General features: G+C 43.0%; 1 protein-coding gene across 2 annotated transcripts in view; it reads left to right on the forward strand.

The window, feature by feature from the left end:
• Positions 1-19,448, forward strand: part of LOC140188009 (ephrin-A5-like) — a 454,565-nt gene that overhangs the window by 388,285 nt on the left and 46,832 nt on the right. For both annotated transcript variants that reach the window (XM_072243885.1, XM_072243886.1), the window contains exon 2: positions 6,944-7,236. In XM_072243885.1, the coding sequence (XP_072099986.1) occupies positions 6,944-7,236 (293 nt within the window). The remainder of the gene's footprint in view (positions 1-6,943; positions 7,237-19,448) is intronic.

The raw sequence follows: 19,448 nt of genomic DNA on the forward strand, positions 1-19,448 counted from the left end.
TTCTGCTTTGTCGGTATTAAACTGTTAAATGAACCATTTGCACTTCAGCATCATGTGTAAGTGTGTGTAACCCATGCCTGAATCCCTCTCACTCGGCCTTTGGCTCTGCTTTCATTCCACATTGTCACTTCTCCCTTTTCATTCACCGGTTATACTGACAGGAGAGCCAAACTCTTCAATGAGCAAGCGCTCGAAGAAGCACTGTACTTGGGGGGATTAAATGGTGCATGCCCTCTAATTGCATGACAGATAGTTTCCTAACAGCCTACTGAGTCCAGGCGCTCACATGTGAATGGAATGTCTTTACTCGCTGTTGTCTGCTGAGCCGTGTGGATTAAGTTGAATCCCAAACCGATTCTCAGCTAATGAAATTGGACTTGGCTTCTCCCAATTAGGGAAGGGTAAATAACTGCAAGATAGTTACCGGCACCTAACCTGGAAAAATGCACACTCGGTCGTCTTTCAAAGACCCTCTCGTTGGTCCCACTTCTCTGGCTCTTTATGTGCTCAGTGGATACAGTAGGTCCATCTGTACACCTGCTTGTTAATCAAATAAATAACTAGCCAATCACGTTGCACCAACTCAGTGTATGTAGACATGGTCAAGAGGTTCTGTTGTTGTTCAGACCAGACATCAAAGTCAGAATGGGGAAGAAATATGATCTAAGTGACTTTGACAGTGGAATGATTGTTGATGCCAGATTATTTCAGAAGCTGCTGATCTTCTGGGATTTTCATGCACAGAGGTCTCTAGAGTTTACAGTGACTGGTGTAGAAAACAAAACAAAAATCTAGTGAGCATCAGTTCTGTGGGTGAAAGTACCTTGTTAATGAGAGATTAGAGGAGAAAGGCGAGACTGGTTCAAGCTGACAGAAAGGGAACAGTAATTCAAACAACCATGTGTGACAACAATGGTGTGCAAAAGAGCATCTCTGAACACAGGACATGTCAAATCTTGAAGGAGATGGGCTTCAGCATCAGAAGACCACGAGTATGCACTCAAATGACCACTTTATAAGGTACAGGAGGCGCCTAATAAAGTTGACACTAAGTGCATATACCTGCAAATTTTTATTCTTCCATGGTCCTTAAGGCTGTTTTTGAATCCACTTCACTGCTTTTCAGGAGCAATGGATTCCAAATTTAACTACAATACATAAAAACGAACTGCTTCAAGTGTCATTCTTATGCCATTCACCTTTGACCTGTGGTGACCGATCCATCAATTGTAGTGAGTTGATTTTATTTATTAATTCGAACCATGGAGGGTTCTTGTGAAGAAGGCAGTACCCCGCCCCCCCCCCGATGCAAATATGTTTCCAAGCCTTTGAAGATGGGGACTTGTAGCGCTGGACTATCTGGAGTGTCTTGCTCTCAGATATCCGTTCTTCACTTCTGTGTCTCCAGATGACTGCTTTTCTCTGCTTTGCCTTCCCACGAGAGACGGGCTTTGTGATCGTTAAGCACCTGCTCATCAGAAATGTCTTCACAATCACACCTCAATCCTTCATCTACTCCATACCAATGAGAACCTCCCTGAGGCATGTCTTCAGACTCCCCTTTAGAACTTTCCAACTGCAGCTCGGTGTCCAACTCTTTCCAACTCTATCCTACAAAGTGCAACTTTCTGTGAATGAAAATCTTAAAGTTCAAAGTTCAAAGGAAATTTTTATTAACTGAGTACATATATGTCACCGCATACAACCCTGAGATTCATTTTCTTGTGGGCATTCTCAGCAAATCTATGGAATAGTAACTATTACAGGATCAACAAAAGATCAACTAGAGTGCAGAAGACAAAAAAAGACAAATATAAATACATAGTAATAAATAACAAGAATGTGCAGTTATGAGATAAAGAGTACTTAAAATGAGATTATTTGTTATGGGAAAACCGCAGTGGATGGGTAGGTGAGTGGAGTTATCCTATCTTGTTCAAGAGCCTGATGGTTATGGTGCAGTAGCTGTTCTTGAACCAGGAGGAATCAGTCCTGAGGCTCGTGTATCTTCTCCCTGATGGCAGCAACGAGCAAAGAGCACAGCCTGGGTGGTGAGGATCTCTGATGATGGATGCAGCTTTCCTACGACAGCATTTCATGTGGATGTGCTCAATGGCTAGGAGGACTTTAACCATGATGTCGTGGATGGAATCCACTACCTTTTGTAGGATTTTCCATTCAAAGGCATTGGCGTTTCCATACCCGGCCATGATGCAGACAGTATCCTGCATGGTAAGTTTATCCTCCTGACTCTCCAAGTTCTTGTCATCGTCCACATGGCACAAGCCATAAGCGTTATTCAGTACTCCTCTCTTGTCTAGGAGAGTGCAGCTCCAGCTATACTTAACAAGCTCAATGCCATCCAAATATAAGCAGCCCATACAACCACCCTGTCATTTATTCCCTTTACCACTACCACACCGTGATTGCAGTGCGTACTCTCTGCAAGAAGCAGCATCAGTGAGTGGGGCTGCACAGTAGCGTAGAGGATAGTGCAATCACTTTGCAGCGCCACCGGTCACTGGGGTTTGGATTCCTGCCACCGTCTGTAAGGAGTTTGTATGTCGCCCCCATGTTTGTTTCCTTCAGCTGCTCCCACGTTCTAAAAGTCATATGGCTTAGGGTTAGTAAGTTGTGGGCATGCTGTGCTGGTGATGGAAGTATGGCAACTCCTGTGGGCCGCCTGCAGCTTAATCCTCACTGCTTTGATTTTACACGAACAATGCATTTCAAAGCTTGTTTCAGTGTTTTGATATACATGTGACAAATGAAGCCAATCACATGGACTTGCTTGGGGTAACTCAGCAGCACCCCCTGAACACGTGGCCTCTGCCACCAAGTGGGACAAGGGCAGTAGACACAGGGGAACAGCACCACCTGAAAATTCCCCTCTACATGCACAGGCTTATCACCTACCCTTCACCATGATTAGGTTTAACTTCCTGGATCAGTCCTGAACTAGAGAGGATAACTACCCAACACTGAACTATTCCCACTGAACTGGTCTCAAGTCCCCTCGTCCTTCCCTTTCTCTTACAGTCCGCTCTCCTCTCCTGTCAGATCTCTTCTTCTCCAGCCCTTTATCCTTCTAGCCTCCTGGCTTCATCTATCACCTTCTAGTTATCCTCCTTTTCCTCCCTAACCCCCCACCTTTGTATTCTGGCTGAAGAATGATCTTAGCCCGGAATGTGTACCGTTAATTCTTTTCCATAGATGCTACCTGGCCTGCTGAGTTCCTTCAGAATTTAGTGTGCTGCTTTGGATTTCCAATATCTGCAGACTTCCTCATGTTTATCTCTTTCATGGACTCCTCTTCTTGTGTTCTTAATATTTATTAAATATTTATTTATTTAATATTGTTACTATTATTAATAATATATTTATTTTTGCATTTGCACAGGATTTTTTGCACATTAGTGGTTGTCCACCCTGTTGGTTGTAGTCTTTCATTGATTCTGTTGTGTTTCTTGTCTTTGCTGTGATTGCCTGCAAGACAATGAATGTCAGGGTTGTATATCATGACAAATACATACAGTACATTGATAATAAATTGAGTTTGAACTTTGAACTTTCTCCTCAACATTATTAAGGAGTACTTCTGCCAGAAGAACAGTGACAGAACTTTATCGATTAGGATGGGCACTAGATACTGTCCTTGACCGTGGCACCCACATTTTATAATAAATGTGATTGCTTCCTTCTGCATCTGGAGTCAGAATCCTGGGCATGTGTCAGGAACTACTGAGGGGGTAAATCACACTAGGAGGCTTGAACACCTGACTGAATCCTATCGTGATTTATTGTTGACCATGTTACATATGCGGGTTGTGACCAAAGGAAACAATGGCTGGAGATGCTTTCGTGCAAGGGTATCTATTAGGTGTGTCAAGTATCAAAGTTATAAAACTTAGCGAAAATAGTGAAAAAAAATGTTAATATATATAAAAAGATATCTACCAGAAAACACAATAATAGCTCCATGTGAACTGGCAGCTCCGATCTCTCTCTCTCTCTCTCTCTCTCTCTCTCTCTCTCTCTCTCTCTCTCTCTCTCTCTCTCTCTCTCTCTCTCTCTCTCTCCCTCTCTCTCTCTCTCTCTCTCTCTCCTTTCTCTCTCTCTCTCTCTCTCTCTCTCTCTCTCTCTCTCTCTCTCTCTCTCTCTCTCTCTCTCTCTCTCTCTCTCTCTCTCTCTCTCTCTCTCTCTCTCTCTCTCCCCCTCCCTCCCTCCCTCCCTCCCTCGCCCAGTGACAGCAATGAGCCCTGTTTATTAGGCACCAGGACATACCATCTGTAATTCCTACACAGTTAATTTAAGACTACACATGAATTAGAATATGAAATACCCCACAATGTAGTTATGGTCATACTACAAAATAAACTGAAGTATCTGCCTTAAGTACAGTATACAAAGAACATATACACACGTACAGATCCGTATTACTAAAGAATTGAAATATTCCACCCTATATGATGAGGAAGGTACCATGTGAGGGGTGTGTTTACTGAGCAATTCCCTTATCTGTTATCCTGTCTACCCATCGAGTAAGATTACTAATTCCAGCCAAATTACTTGAAGCTGAACCCAAAAAGTTGCTGAAAAATAGGAAATGGTGGCTCTGAAATGTGAAGTGTTTCTCTCTCCGCAGATACTGCCTGACCTCCTGATTCTTTCCAGCACTTATGTTTTTATTTGCAAAGTCATAATCCATTGTACAGCATCCAATATGTCGATGCCCAGTTCTGAATTAGACTTTCATGAAAATTATCTTTAAAAAACTGTAACGAATCAGTCCTGCGATGCAGCAGCAAGATATGAAAAAAACAAAGAGCTGAATCTGTATACATCCCTCACAACAAAGTTCAAAGTAAATTTGTCACAGTACATATATATTCTTGTGGACATACTCAATAAATCTAAATAAATCTAATAACCGTAATAGAATCAATAAAAGAGGGCAGACAACCAGTGTGTAAAGCACAGCAAACTGGACAAATACAAAAAGAAAGGGGAAAGAGACATAATAATAATAAATAAATAACAATAAATATTGAGAACATGAGATAAAGAGTTCTTGAAAGTGAGTCCATAGGTTCAGTGGTGGGGCAAGTGAAACTGAGTGAAGTTATCCCCTCTGGTTCAAGAGCTTGATGGTTAAGGGGTAATAACTGTTCCTGAACCTGGTGTGGTGGGTCCTGGGGCTCCTGTATCTTCTTCCTGATAGCAGCAGTAAGACAGCATGACCTTGGTGGTGGGTGTCCCTGACGATGAATGCTGCTTTCCAGCGACAGTGCTTTGTGTAGGTGTGCTCAATTGTGGTGATGGATTTACCTGTGATGGGCTGGGCTATATCCGCTACTTTTTTTTTAGGTTTTTCTGTTCAAGAGCATTGCTGTTTCCTTGCAGTCTGTGATGCAGCCAGTCAGTGTACTTTCCACCATACATCTATAGAAGTTTGTCAGATCTTTAGATGTCATACCGAATCTTCGTGAACTTCTAAGGAAGTAGAGACACTGCTATGCTTTCTTCGTAATTGCTCTTAGGTGCTGGGCCCAGGACAGGTCCTTGGAAATGAATCATCGAACCCTCTAAAGTACATTAATATCAACTTAATGATTAATGTAATTAATTGATGAAAAGTATAGCATTTGTTGGTATGTCATACTACCTTGTGACATTGACCAGATAATCTATTTTTCTCATTATTGATTGCTAAAAATGACAAAGTAAAATGTTCTTGCTCTTGTTTGCGGTATTAACATTGGATCATCTACATCCATCTGAGAAAGCTGATGTGACCTCTAGTTCAGATCTCATCTGAAATGGAGCACCTCAGACAGCACAGGGACTCCCTCAGTGCTGCACTGTAGTGCCACCTTGCATTATATCCTCAAGTCTTTGAGGTGCTCATCATCTTATGAATGTCGGTTGTGGTCGGGTGCTTCCAATGCATCGGCAAGTTGTCGGTGCCTGGAGGTTTATGGCAGGGAGTTTCTCCCTTTTGCCGCCTGCACTCGGGACTTGAGACTTTTTTTTACCGTGCCCATGGACTGTTCTTTATCAAATTATGGTATTGCTTTGCACTGCTGTAACTATATGTTTTAATTATGTGGATCTGTCAGTGTTAGTCATTGGTTTGTCCTGTTTTTCTGTGATATCACTCTGGAGGAACATTGTATCATTTCTTAATGCATGCATGCATTTCTAAATGACAATATAAGAGGACTGAGTGTTCTCATAATCTAATAACGGAGTAGAACCAAAGGGCCGTTTGGCCAACGGTACTCTATTTATATTTAAAAGTCTCCTGCCCAACATTGAAATCACTGAAATCCACCTGAATGGATGTTTACACTTAATTTAATGTTTTAAAATATATATTTACTGTAATTGATATAACATTTTATGTATTGCACTGTACTGCTGCCGCAAAACAACAAATTTCATGACATTTATCAGCGGCAATACATCTGATTCCGATACTGAGGGCTTGGATATTAAATATCGCATCTGAGCAACTGCTGTGGTGTACAGCCTCAAAATTCAGGAGTGGAAACTGAACGAAAACCTTTAATATTGCGATGCTGTCTACAGACCATGGTTCTCTCTAAGCTGCAAGGACGCGTGGCTGTGCAGTAACCGAAATCCTCCCGTGCACAAAGCCTTTGTTGCCGTGCGGCCGGAACGTTCCTTTATACAATGCTTTATTAAAGTGCCACGCAGTTTTCAGGCCATGTAAAAGTTTCCCGCTCAGAGCAATGGGTGGTCCTCACAGGATTAAAAAAAAAGTAAAAATATAGAGGGAATGTTGCTACTGGCCCATAACAGTAATACTCAAAGTTTAACTGGAGATATGAAAGGCTCAGTCTGGAGAGAATTGTTTTAATAATTGTATAGCCTTTGGTTTAATTCATTCTGTTTTCTGAACTGTTTTTCTCATTGTTAGGTTTCACAGAGGGGATTACACAGTTGACGTCTGCATCAATGACTACCTCGACATCTACTGCCCCCACTACGAGGATAACGTACCTGAGGAGAAGACAGAGAGCTACATCCTTTACATGGTGAATTTTGACGGCTACCGAAGCTGTGACCACAAGAACAATGGCTTCAAGCGTTGGGAGTGCAATCGGCCACGCACACCGAATGGTCCTCTGAAGTTCTCCGAGAAGTTCCAGCTCTTCACACCATTTTCCCTAGGCTTTGAATTTCGACCTGGAAACGAGTATTATTATATATGTGAGTGCACTCCCATGTTATTTCACCTGACCCACCACAGTTTTTCAGGTTTAAGATAGCAGGGCAGTGGCGTTTGTAAACATGTGAAAAGGGCAAGTTATTGAGGTCAGAAACTCCTTCTACATGCAGAAAGAGGTCAAAGCTTGGGCTGCTCCAGAGAAGGGTACTAGAAGCAAGATGTTTAAGGAATATAGAAGTGGCTGGTGAACTGAAACATTTCACTAAAGTGACATGAATACCCTTTGGCATCTGTTCCTCTCCTTGAGATGTCTTCTTAACAAACAGATCAGTGAATTGTTTTGAAGTCATCCTCTGATGCAACTTGCCCATTCTCGTTTATCCTGTCTGTGGAGACATTGAGATCTTTCTAAGATCATCAACTATCCAATGGTTGTTTAGCTGAGTGGCCTGCCCTCAGGATGTGTGGCTGCAGATTGTGCTGCCACTGCCGGTATCATGAGGCATTGTAAGGTGTTGGTCAGACCATACTTGGAATATCATGAGCAGAAGGGATGTGCTTAGATCGGAGAGGGTGCAGAGGAGGTTCCTGAGAATGATCCTAGGAACGAAAGCACTAATGTGTGAGGAGCATTTGATGGCTCCGGGCCTGTACTCGCTCTATTTTAGAAGAATGAGGAGGGATTTACTTTAAACCTACGGAATATTGAAAGGCCGAGGTAGAGTAGACATGGAAAGGATGCTTCCAATTGTGGGAGAGACTAGGATCGGAAGTCACACTCTTGGAATAGAAGGGCGTTCCTGTAGGACAGAGATGAGGAGGAATTCTTTTAGCAAGAGGGTGGTGAATCTGTGAAATTCATTGCCACAGGCAGTTATTGTGGAGGCCAAGTCATTGGATATATTTAAAGCAGAGGTTGATACGGTATTGATTATTAAGGATGTCAAAGGTTACGGAGAGAAGCAGGAGAATGGGTTTGAGAGGGAAAATAAATCAGCCATGATCGAATAGTGGAACTGATTTAATGGACTGAATGGCCTAATTTTGCTCTTATGTCTTGTGTGCGTGTGTGTGTGTGTGTGTGTGTGTGTGTGTGTGTGTGTGTTTGTGTTAGTGGACATCCCTGGATCTAACATCTTCCTCATAGTTCGGTTTGTTGAGTAAGTGCATGGCTTTTGATGGGATGTGATGGTTACCCTGCCCCCAGCTCTCCCCAGTGTTTGAATAGCCATCATAAAGCCTCAAGGCTTGCACATGGAATGCCCCTTTAAGCAGGGCCCAGAGGCTTTCCTCTGCCTCTAAAACTAAATCATAGAATGAGATCAACACACATCAAAGTTGCTGGTGAACGCAGCAGGCCAGGCAGCATCTGTAGGAAGAGGTGCAGTCGACGTTTCAGGCCGAGACCCTTCGTCAGGACCATAGAATGAGAGACGGGCTGAGTAATGGTACAATCTGCTTAGAAGTTCATTCCTCACAAGTCAAACTAAATATAGAAGCACAATAACCCTACTTGCAAAATTCAGTTTTGGTGAAGTCAATAGAGAGAATATTGGCACTGACTATAATAGCAGTCGTTACGACATGCTTTATTTAGTGCTAATGACTAGGGATACATTTCTAGTGGTTGTACTGAGGCTATAGGGAATATTTCCATATACAACACAAGAGCTTCTGCAGATGCTGGGAATCCAGAGCAACACACGCACGAAATGTTGGAGGAACTCGGCAACATATTTTCTATTCTTTGATTTTATAGAGTGGTGAAGGAACCACTCGGTCATTCAGAGTTCACCTGGGGCTTAGCTGGGCAGGTTGCTATGTTATTATAAATCAATGGCAAACACCTTGAGAATTAAAATATATAAAATGAGCAATTTACTATCTGAAAGCTTGATCAAATAAAAGCATTAACATAGTGTGAATCCATGTATTCTTCCAATTCTTTTAGATACACTGCTAATAATGGCTATTGATTTACTGCTCCTGCTTTATTAGTAATCCCAGAATGTCTTAAAAGCATTAATTTGAATAGATCCGAAACTAATGGCAACATTAAAAGGAAAATTGTAAGGGGTAATCGTTTTACAGTGCCAGCGAACACCGATTAGGGTTAATTCCTGCCGTGACTCTAAGGAGATTGTACATTCTCCCGGTAATCATAGGGGTTTCCTCCCACATTTCTAAGACATACAGTTAGGGTAAAAGTTAATGAGTTGTGGGGATGCTATGCTGACATTTGCGGGTTGCTACTAGCATAATCCTCACTGATTTGGTTAGGTGCGAAACAATTCACTTTTTACACTTTTCGACGTAAATGTGACAAATAAAGCTAATTTTTTTTTGTTTTTTTTCAGTGTGTGGTGATGGTGGGTGACGAGAGTGAGGGTTGAACAGAGAGCTACAGAAATAATGAGTAGAGAAAATAGGGGAGGGAAGCAGGGGAGTCGAAGAGATGGACAGAAGAAGTGAGTAGAAAGAGAGATGGGAAAGGAATGGGAGAAGTGCTTGCCTGGAGGAACAAAGTTAATCAGAAGAGGAATGGACCAATGAGGATGAAGAGGAGGAGTATAGTGAATGGACGATCACAAAAAGAGAACAGAGAGTGGTGTGGAAACACTTAGGGAGCTAGTTATAGGTTGAGGGGGTGCATGGCCACAATTCTCATTTCAGTCTCTACATCTCCAGTGAAACATTGTTATTGGTTCATCCCTGAAATAAAACTCTTCCTTAACTTTGCAAATTAAGTTGCAGAAAGTTCATACAATTGGAATAATAAATCATTCCTGTTTAGAAGTTTTAAAATTAATTGTTTTAGTAAATTCTAAACTAAGTGCATTGACCTAGAAATTGCGCATAGATTTTGACCCACCATGCAGCATTCTGACCTTTGACCCCACACTACACATACACCAGCCTCATGACCTTCGTACCAACATCACTCCGAGGCCAGGACCTGCCACTGATGGAGGTCTGACTCCACATCCGTTGACCTCGCTGTCACCCTATTCCTTACCCATGATCCTGTGTTTGTGATACAGCCCGGGTCCCATGATGATTCTTGGCCATAATCTCGGGCCCCTCTCTACAGAAGTTCGCCCCCATGCCCCTCCTACGCAATCAGACATTTGGCTTCCAGCCATCCTGTCTCCTCCCTCTCCAATCTCAAAAGTGTCCAACTCATGTTTGCAGTTGGCCCCAGTTGACCAAACTGATCAATTAGTCTCCATTGCAGTGCTGACCTTTAGGGGCACTAGAGTTTCTTGCCCCTAAAGCAAGTCTGGGAAATGATACATTTCTGTTTTATACAACAGTTATAACATGGAGTATGAAGTCTATGAGGTATGAATGAATGTAAATGCTCCCTAATTGAAGCACTTAACGTCATTCAGTGAAGTTTCCCACTTCATCTCTGTGGTGGCTTGATTGCCCAGAGGCAGCCCTGGTGTCTGTGGCTCTGTCTTTGTGGTTAATCAGACCCAGACACACACGCACATTGGTGCTTTAGATGTTGTCGTTTATGCCATTAGCTGCGACAACTACACTCAGTCAAAATTTTAACCATTGTCACAACACACAAAGAAGGCTGCCAATTAAAGCGAGCTGTCAGAGCCTTGACAAATAGTTACAACCAGAGCACAATACCACATCGAAATTTTATAACAGTAATCTTGTGTTCACTTAATGTGTTGGTTTGAAACAATGCAAGCCTTTGCGTTGTAGTTTTCAGGGTAAACCAAATGTAAGGTACATTTCAAAGCATGGCTTACTGAAGTTTTAATTCTTTAAATGTAGGTTGCATTGATTGAGCAGAAGCAACAATACGGTGAAAGGCAAACACGAGGAAATCTGCAGATGCTGGAAGTGAAAGGAATTGATACAGACTTCCTGTTTATTGAAAGGTGCTGTGAAGCAGCAGAGGTTCCTTTTGCTTGTATCCAAGAGCAGCTGAAGGAAGGAGTTACTAGCTGAAAAGTACTCTCAGCAGCCACTATATTAGGTACACCTGTACATCTGCTTGTTAATGCAAATATCTAATCAACCGATAATGGCAGCAACTCAGTGCATAAAAGCATGGAGACATCGTCCAGAGGTTCAGTTGGCGTTCAGACCAAACATCAGAATGGGGGAGAAATGTGATCTAGGTGACTTTGACCGTGAAATGGTTGTTGGTGCCAGATGGGGTGGTTTGAGTTATCAGAAACTGCTGATCTCCTGGGGGGGGAAGCACCCGGTGAATGGCAGTTCCATGGGTGAAGTCACCTTGTTAATGAGAAAGGTCAGAGGAGAATGGCCAAACTGGCTCAATCTGAAAAGAAGGCGAAAGTAACTCAAATAACCATGCGTTGTAACAGCGGCGTGTGAAACGTACAACACGTCAGACCTCGAAGTGGATGGGCTAGAGCAGCAGAAAGCCGTGACACACACACTCGGTGGACACTTTTTTAATTACAGGAGGTACCTAATAAAGTGGCGACTGAATGTAGTGAGAGGTAGCTATGCTAAGCTGAGCTGTGATGCTCACCAGAGCAGCAGGTCCCACCATCGCTTACATTTTAGACTGAGAGGTGAGTGATGCAAGAAAGTTTTTGCTGATTGAGACCGCAATCCAACAACCAAGGCAGCACATTAGCAGGGGAGGAGGAGAAGGATGAAAGAGTTTCACAGTGAGCCAAGTTGATCAGATGTTACTGTACGGACATGCTTACCTATATTGCAGCTGTGTCCCTCACAGTAATGTGCCAGATTCAGATTCAGATTTAGATTCATTTATTTTTCGCATGTACAGTGAAATGTATTGTCTGCTTTAACAACCAACACAACCTATGCATGTGCTGGGGGTAGCTCGCAGTGTCACCACACATTCTGGCGCCAATAAGTCAAGTCAAGTCACTTTTTATTGTCATTTCAACCATAACTGCTGGTACAGAACATAGTAAAAACGAGACAACGTTTTCCAGGACCATGGTGCTACATGAAACAATACAAAAACTACACTGAACTATGTAAGAAAAAGCACAGAAGCTACACTCAACTACAGTCCTATCCAGGACTGCATAAAGTGCACAAAACAGTGCAGGTACTACAATAAATAATAATAAATAATAAGCATGACAGTAGGCACAGTAGAGGGCAGTAGGTTGGTGTCAAGCCAGGCTCTGGGTTTTGAGGAGTCTGATGGCTTGGGGAAGAAACTGTTACATAGTCTGGTTGTGAGAGCCCGAATGCTTCGGTGCCTTTTTCCAGATGGCAGGAGGGAGAAGAGTTTATATGAGGGGTGCGCAGGGTCCTTCATAATGCTGTTTGCTTTGCGGATGCAGTGTGTGGTGTAAATGTCTGTGATGGCGGGAAGAGAGACCCCGATGATCTTCTCAGCTGACCTCACTATCCGCTGCAGGGTCTTGCGATCCGAGATGGTGCAATTTCCGAACCAGGCCGTGATGCAGTTGCTCAGGGTGCTCTCAATGCAACCTCTGTAGAATGTGGTGAGGATGGAGGGGGTGGGAGATGGACTTTTCTCAGCCTTCGCAGAAAGTAGAGCATGCCTGCAACGTTCTGCAGGAAAATGGCAACAAATCAACTGCACCAAACCGGCCCTTTTCCTCCCTCCTATCTACACACACACACACACACACAGACCCCCAGGACAAGCTGCCTCCTCATACGTGTTAGATCCTGATGATTTTGATTCAAAGTCCTTTGGAATTCATAAATGAGACACAAAATTTGTTTCTTCTGGCTATTTTTATTAAGTGCTACGTGAACAAAGAAACAAGGAAAGTAAGGTAGCAAGGTGTAAAGGGGAAGACGAAGATAAAGATAGACAGAGAGACTGAGCCAACATGATTTGGTCCTCTTATATCAGATTACTGATAACAGTAAACTTCAATCATAAACATGAGGAAGTCTGCAGGTGCTGGAAATCCAAAGGAACGCACACAAAATGCTGGAGGAACTCAGCAAATCAGGCAGCATCTATGGAAATGAATCGATAGTCGCCCTTCTTCAGGACAGAGAAGGAAGGGGGAAGATGCCAGAATGTAAAGGTGGAGGGAGGGGAACAATTTTGCGTGTGTTGCTGTAAATTTCATTCACATTCCATTGCCTGAATGAACCAATACGACAGCCCCTATTCAAGTAATGCGATACCCACCACTGAAATTATGTTGTTTCCAGAAAGATATGAAGGAAATTGCAACCACTAGTAAAACACACTGAACAATTATATACATAGAGGTAATTATGTGAAAAATACAAACAAGCCATAAGAAAGTTAAACTACAAGGAAAAGAACAATTTTACAGTTCAATCCAATAAATGTCTTGCATTTATCTGATTCTGGCTTCATTGAATATGTATATTTGCGTCCTTCCAGATTGCATTACTCTCAATCTCTTGGATTTTGATCAGTCAGCCGGTGAGGAAGGGGGTTGGAAGGGGTCTGCTGATCTAGACAGTGTAAGACACTGTTAGCACCTCTTGTGAGCAAGTGGGCACCCACTGGCAATGATACAGTAACTTAACAATAGTTTGTTACAAGTTGAAAAGACGCATTAAAATCCAAGGAAGAATCCCCATTCTTCCCTCCACTTCCTCTAACTCCCACTGGGCAAATCTCACGAACAAGCATTTATTGTCAGGGCTGATGTCTCCTGACATGGAATGCACTTCCACTGTCTGGACCCTTTAATCGAATCTTCATTCCCACCGCATGGACTTCATCAACCAAAGCACTCTCTGCTGTGCAGAGTTTTTGATTGAAGGTTCCACCTCACCATGTGGACTCTTCGACCCAAAGTTCAGGCTGACTGTCTCGACCTTTTGATCTGAATTCATTCTCCCACTGTGTGGAGCTCATGAACCACTGTTTGCCGTGCCGACCTCTTGATCCATTCTTTCGTCCACAGTGTAGACCTTTCAATTCAGTCTTCCCCTCTTCCTGGTCCAAAGACAGGCTTTTGAATATAAAAGGCTGAATTACATTAAAATTACAGGCTGATCTATTCCCGCATTTATGCTTTACATGAGCTTTTTCCTACTTCTTTCATCCTATTAGCACGTCCTTTTCTTCCTTTCTCCCTTTATTGAGAATCAAACTTGCCTTTATTTTCTTCATGCCCTGGCCAATTTTTATCCCTTCTTCTATAGCACAATAAAACTCCCATCATTATGATGCAGCTATTCGTAAAAGCTGGTTTGGTGCAAATTATTAGCTGACTACGTGTATGACAACAGTCACCGAACTTCCTTTGTTGCAACACAATTTTAGAAAGACACTGTGGCGTGCATTTTGCTCATTGTCAATATGGAATAAATTGAAGGGTAATGCCTGATGTCCCGTTAAACCCAGGAATCTGGAATTTGGTTTTCACACTGCTTTTCTGCTCAAGAGGCTTTGTTGTACTGAGAGGGCTGGCTGCTAACTTGTCAGAAAGAGCACTCCTGCAATTGTTCCATAATACAGGATAAGCAGAGTAGAACAAAAAATAAAAATACATCATTGAGGCACAGTGTGCATATCAAAATAGAAACTTTAAAAACAAGATAAAAGAGATGGTAGCCAGTCAGAAGCTGCTGATGTGATAAAGTTTATTATCTTGAACAGGAGAGATCCAGAAAGGGGCCGACATTAATTATTGTACTTAGCATTCAAATCACACTAAACATGAGAAATTACCTCTTTTTTGGTTTCTATGAATGTTCCATTAGAGTAAGTCCATATGGAAGAAAAGCATCTGATCTTTCCTTGAGAAACTAAATCCGATTAACCTCTGGGCTCTTCGAAGACATTTGCCAAGGTTAGCATTGTGCTTTAGTTTACTACTCTCTGTTAAGGCAAGCGACTGCTCCATTAATATCCCGTGTGATCCTAAATGCAAATCATCATTTATTGGCTCATTGCTATGACCTGCCAACAAGGTATTGTTTAAACTTCCGGAACAATGTCCTCAAATGGCCCTGGGAGTTAACATGTGTCACTGCAGCAAATGGAATAACTAAGGTCCCAGGTTTAATCCAGGGACAGCTGAACTGAGACAGATACTGATTGTGGTGTGGCAATTGCTCGCATTAAATAGCATGTGGCCGGGAACCTGGGTGACTGAAATGCCCATGGTGAAGGTATTTGAACAAGTGGCCGGAGTTGGAGGACAGTGAAGAGTGGGAGGAACTAATAGAGATGGAGAAGGGTGAGACTCAGGTTTATTTATCACACGTACATTGAAACACACAGAGAAATGCGTTGTTTGCGTTAACAACCAACATGACCCAAGGATGTACCCAAGTGTCGCCACACATTCCGGCACCAACATAGCATAACCACGATGTTCTGCAGAGCAACAGAGAACACACGAAGCAGCAAAACAACAGCAGCAAAATAAAGCCCTGTCCCTCCCTCCTCCTTTCCTTCCCACTCACCCATACACATGGACAGTCCTGCAACCCTAGAACAGGCCTCCAGTCTCCATTCTCCAGGCTTTGGCCATCGGGCTTCGGGACCGTCGGGCATCGATCTTTGGTATTGACACCCGGACTAGCCAATGATGGGAACCCAATCTCCAGACTCGAGTTCCGGGATCCTTCAGCTGGTGAATGCAAACGGGGCAGGAGGCCCACCCCCACTAATCACCTGAAATTACCTGACATTATGGATACACACACACGTATTCTGCCTACAACATTAGGGAGGCATGACCCTTCAAAAGCTAGCAAAATTTAATTTCCTGTGCATGCTTCTGGGGAGGGATGATGTTATGAAGAGATTTGAAAATGACTGAAACATCTAAAATGTTACAACAGATGGGGAGCTGAGTACAGGAGCACACAGAAATCAGGGTCCAAAAAACATTAACCAACAATCCTGACCCAGCTCAGATGATTTTTTTTATATAATTTCAATGTGTATTTTGATCATAAAGCTTTACACAGGAAATACAGTGCAAACACAACATGCCTTTCTTTGATTCTATTTTAATTACCTTCCATTTCCACACTGACATGTCTGCCATGGCCTGTTCCACTGCCAGGTGGAGGTGATACACAGACTGGAGGAACAACACCTCAGATTCCACCTGGGCTATCTCATACCTGGCAACATGAACATCAAATTCCCAACCAGCCAGTAACAGCTCACCCCCTGTCACTTTTTCCCTTTTTCTCTTTTATCTCTCCCCATGACCCACCAGCTACGATATCTTTACCCCCTTCCACCCTGTCCATGCACCATAACTCCTCCCAATGATTTCACTCTCCCTCCCTCCATTTATTCCATGATCCACCTTCCTCTCCTATCAGGTTTAATCATCTTTAGCCCTTAGTCACTTCCACCTATCACCTCCCAGCTTCTGACAGCATTCCCTCTCTCCACCCTCCCTCATCTATGTTTCATCCCCCCCTTCCCCTTCCCTGGATGCACACATCACCTCTCAGTTCTTGCTTCATCTTCTCCCTCCTCACTTTTATCCTACCTATCATCCCTCTTCCTCTTACTCCAGTTCAAAGTGTTTTGACCTCAAGTATCAACTATTGAGTTTCCTCCACAGATGTGCCTCACACACTGAGTTCCTCCAACGCTTGGTGTGCTGCTCCTGATTTCAGCATCTGCATTCTCTCATGTCTTCATGTCTTGCTTTATCTTCATCAAATGATTACAAGGCAGCGAAATCACTCATGTTCCTTCTTTTAAACAATCCATCAGTGAAGTGTTTGAAAAGCTGTAACACAGAACCCAGCCCCTCAGTGACCAACGAAGAGAGAACCCAAGCCTGTGCTCTTTCCTGACAAATCGTTAGACTGATCTTAAATGTATATCCCTGAGCAAAAATGGCTCTGGACTGACTGGGATGACCGATTGTTCACTGGCAACACTCACATGAAGAGCAACCATTAGGGTAAAGGTGCCCAGAATTCGGTAACTGGACTTTATAACCATAAGTCAGCTCTATCTACAGAGCGGAAAAAAATAAACATCTTTCCATCAGTTCTTCACAATCCTCAGACCAGTCACGATGCACTGAGCCACCGCATATTTGGTGCCTCTGCTATAGAAAAAAGCATTCCCAAGATGCTTCATGGAAGCAGTGGAGGGAGGCATTAAGGCACAGGTTGCATTTATGGAGTTAAAGAAGCACTGAAATTCAGAGAGAGACTTCCAGAGATTGGGCTTAAGAATCTGAAGGTCAGGAAATGAGAAATAGAGAAAAAGAGGGAAGCAGAGAGAGAATGCAGAGAAGGAAAAGGAAGGTGAGGAAGACATGAGAGAAAGGATATTAAAAAAAAGGAGCTGAGAAAGGAGTAAAAGAGAAAATAGAGCAGATGGGAGAAAGAGAAGAGGGGAAGATAATATGAGAGAAAGAGAGAATAGAGAGAGAACCACAGTTGAGACGGGAGTAGAGAGCCAGAAAGAGTGGCAGGGGAGGACACTGGAGAAAGAAGGTCAGAACAGAAATGTTCACATTTTAATATTAGGAGCAATGTGATGCAGCCATCTTGAATAATTTTGTTGTGGGTCACCAGCAGAAAACAACATTTTGTCTGATGGCTCAATGGGGTTCACCAATTCCTGGGAACTGGGAAAGCCATATTGGACATTAACCAGCTGCAGATAAAATCATGCAAAGAAATCTCTGTTGGCGCTGAAAGAGTTGGATTTATCTATAGGCAAGCCTGTCTCCCTTTAATAAAGGGTCTGTCACACTCCATTCCCTGAATGTTTGAAATGATACCTTGCAATGGCCCATAGAAGATAACAGCCGTTTAAATACCTCTGTTGCAAGGGCCCAGGTGAGGAACATGATCCTCGACCCCACAGTGCGCTGATGATAAGTATTGTACTGTTTACCTAAAGCAGCATTCCAACTGGATGTCTGTTAGTGTTACAATGAGTGCCGTTCATAAATAACCTGTGATTTATGGTGTTTCGTGTCTTCTGACATTGTTAAGAACAAGATATATATACTGGTCTTGTGGGAGTTTATTGAAGAGGTTTGAATAGAGAGCAGAGTAGAAAATGAGACCCACTCACCCACTGTCCTCTTAAGAAAGATCCAGTCTGCTTGTACAGCCAGTCAGGGATGGTTGTAAATTTAATATGTCTCACCAGCTGATTTCTTGCACACTCTCTGGCAGAGTGATTTTGTCTGAAGTGCCTCATGTAAAACTCTTCCAGAGCAGACATTAATGAAAGATCTGTACTTTCGTAGCACCTTATCAGATTGCAAAGCAACTGAACAGGGTCCATTACTTTGAATTGTGTTCATGAGGGAAAACGTTGCAGCTATTTTACACAGGGAAATCCCACACACAGCAGTGAGATGAATTCCAGTTGTTAATATTTCTTTGATGATTTCTTTAATACTTTAAAAGTATTATTCACAAGAATAAAAAGGCTGCTGGGTCTATCCCCTCCCCATGGTGCTCCTCCTTCCCTTTTCTGCATGATATTCTACCCTCTCCTATCAGATTCCCTCTTCTCCAGGCCTTTATCTCTTTCACCAGTCAACTTCCTAGCTCTATACTTCACCCCTCCTCCTCCTCCCTCAGTTTCACCTCTCACCTGTCACCTTGTGCTTCTTGCTCCCTCCCCCCATCTTCTTGCTCTGACTCCTCATCTTTTTTCCCAGTCCCGATGAAAGGTCTCAGCCCGAGCTATCGACAGTTTATTCATTTCCATAGATGCTGCCTGACCTGCTGTGCTCCTCCAGCATTTTGTGTGTTTCGCCTTGGATTTACAGCATCTACAGATTTTCTCATGTTGGTGGGTCCACATCTGGTCCTTGCTGACATCTCAGGGATGGCCAGTGACCGTGTCTAATCACATCTACATTTGCAGCAGTCTGGCACACCCTCAGTATTGCAGCAGAATGCGATCCTCGGTCACTGTGTTAAGTCCCCTGTGTGTGCTGTGTGTTCCTCTTGAGCCATAGCTGTACTGTTTAATGTCAAACTGTGTGCATAATGATCTCCATACACGATTGAAAGTTATCGGCAAAGGGAAAGTGGCTGATGCAGAGCGAATCAAAACAAATATTATTGTGTGCGTTATCACTTTCACATCATGGTGCCCAAGGCAGAATCAGTGCCGAGCATGGATTGCTTATTGCCTGCAGAAATTAGTTCAACAATGCAAACACATCATAACAGAATCAACCATGTTGCCACCTAATAGAGCACCACCTGCGAGTTCTGACTCATCCATTTACAATAAGTAGAACATGTTAACCACATCAGGTAAATTGGAAAGTGCGATAGCCCC

The sequence above is a fragment of the Mobula birostris genome, chromosome 26, assembly GCF_030028105.1.
Source record: "Mobula birostris isolate sMobBir1 chromosome 26, sMobBir1.hap1, whole genome shotgun sequence".
Classification (NCBI taxonomy): Eukaryota; Metazoa; Chordata; class Chondrichthyes; order Myliobatiformes; family Myliobatidae; genus Mobula; species Mobula birostris.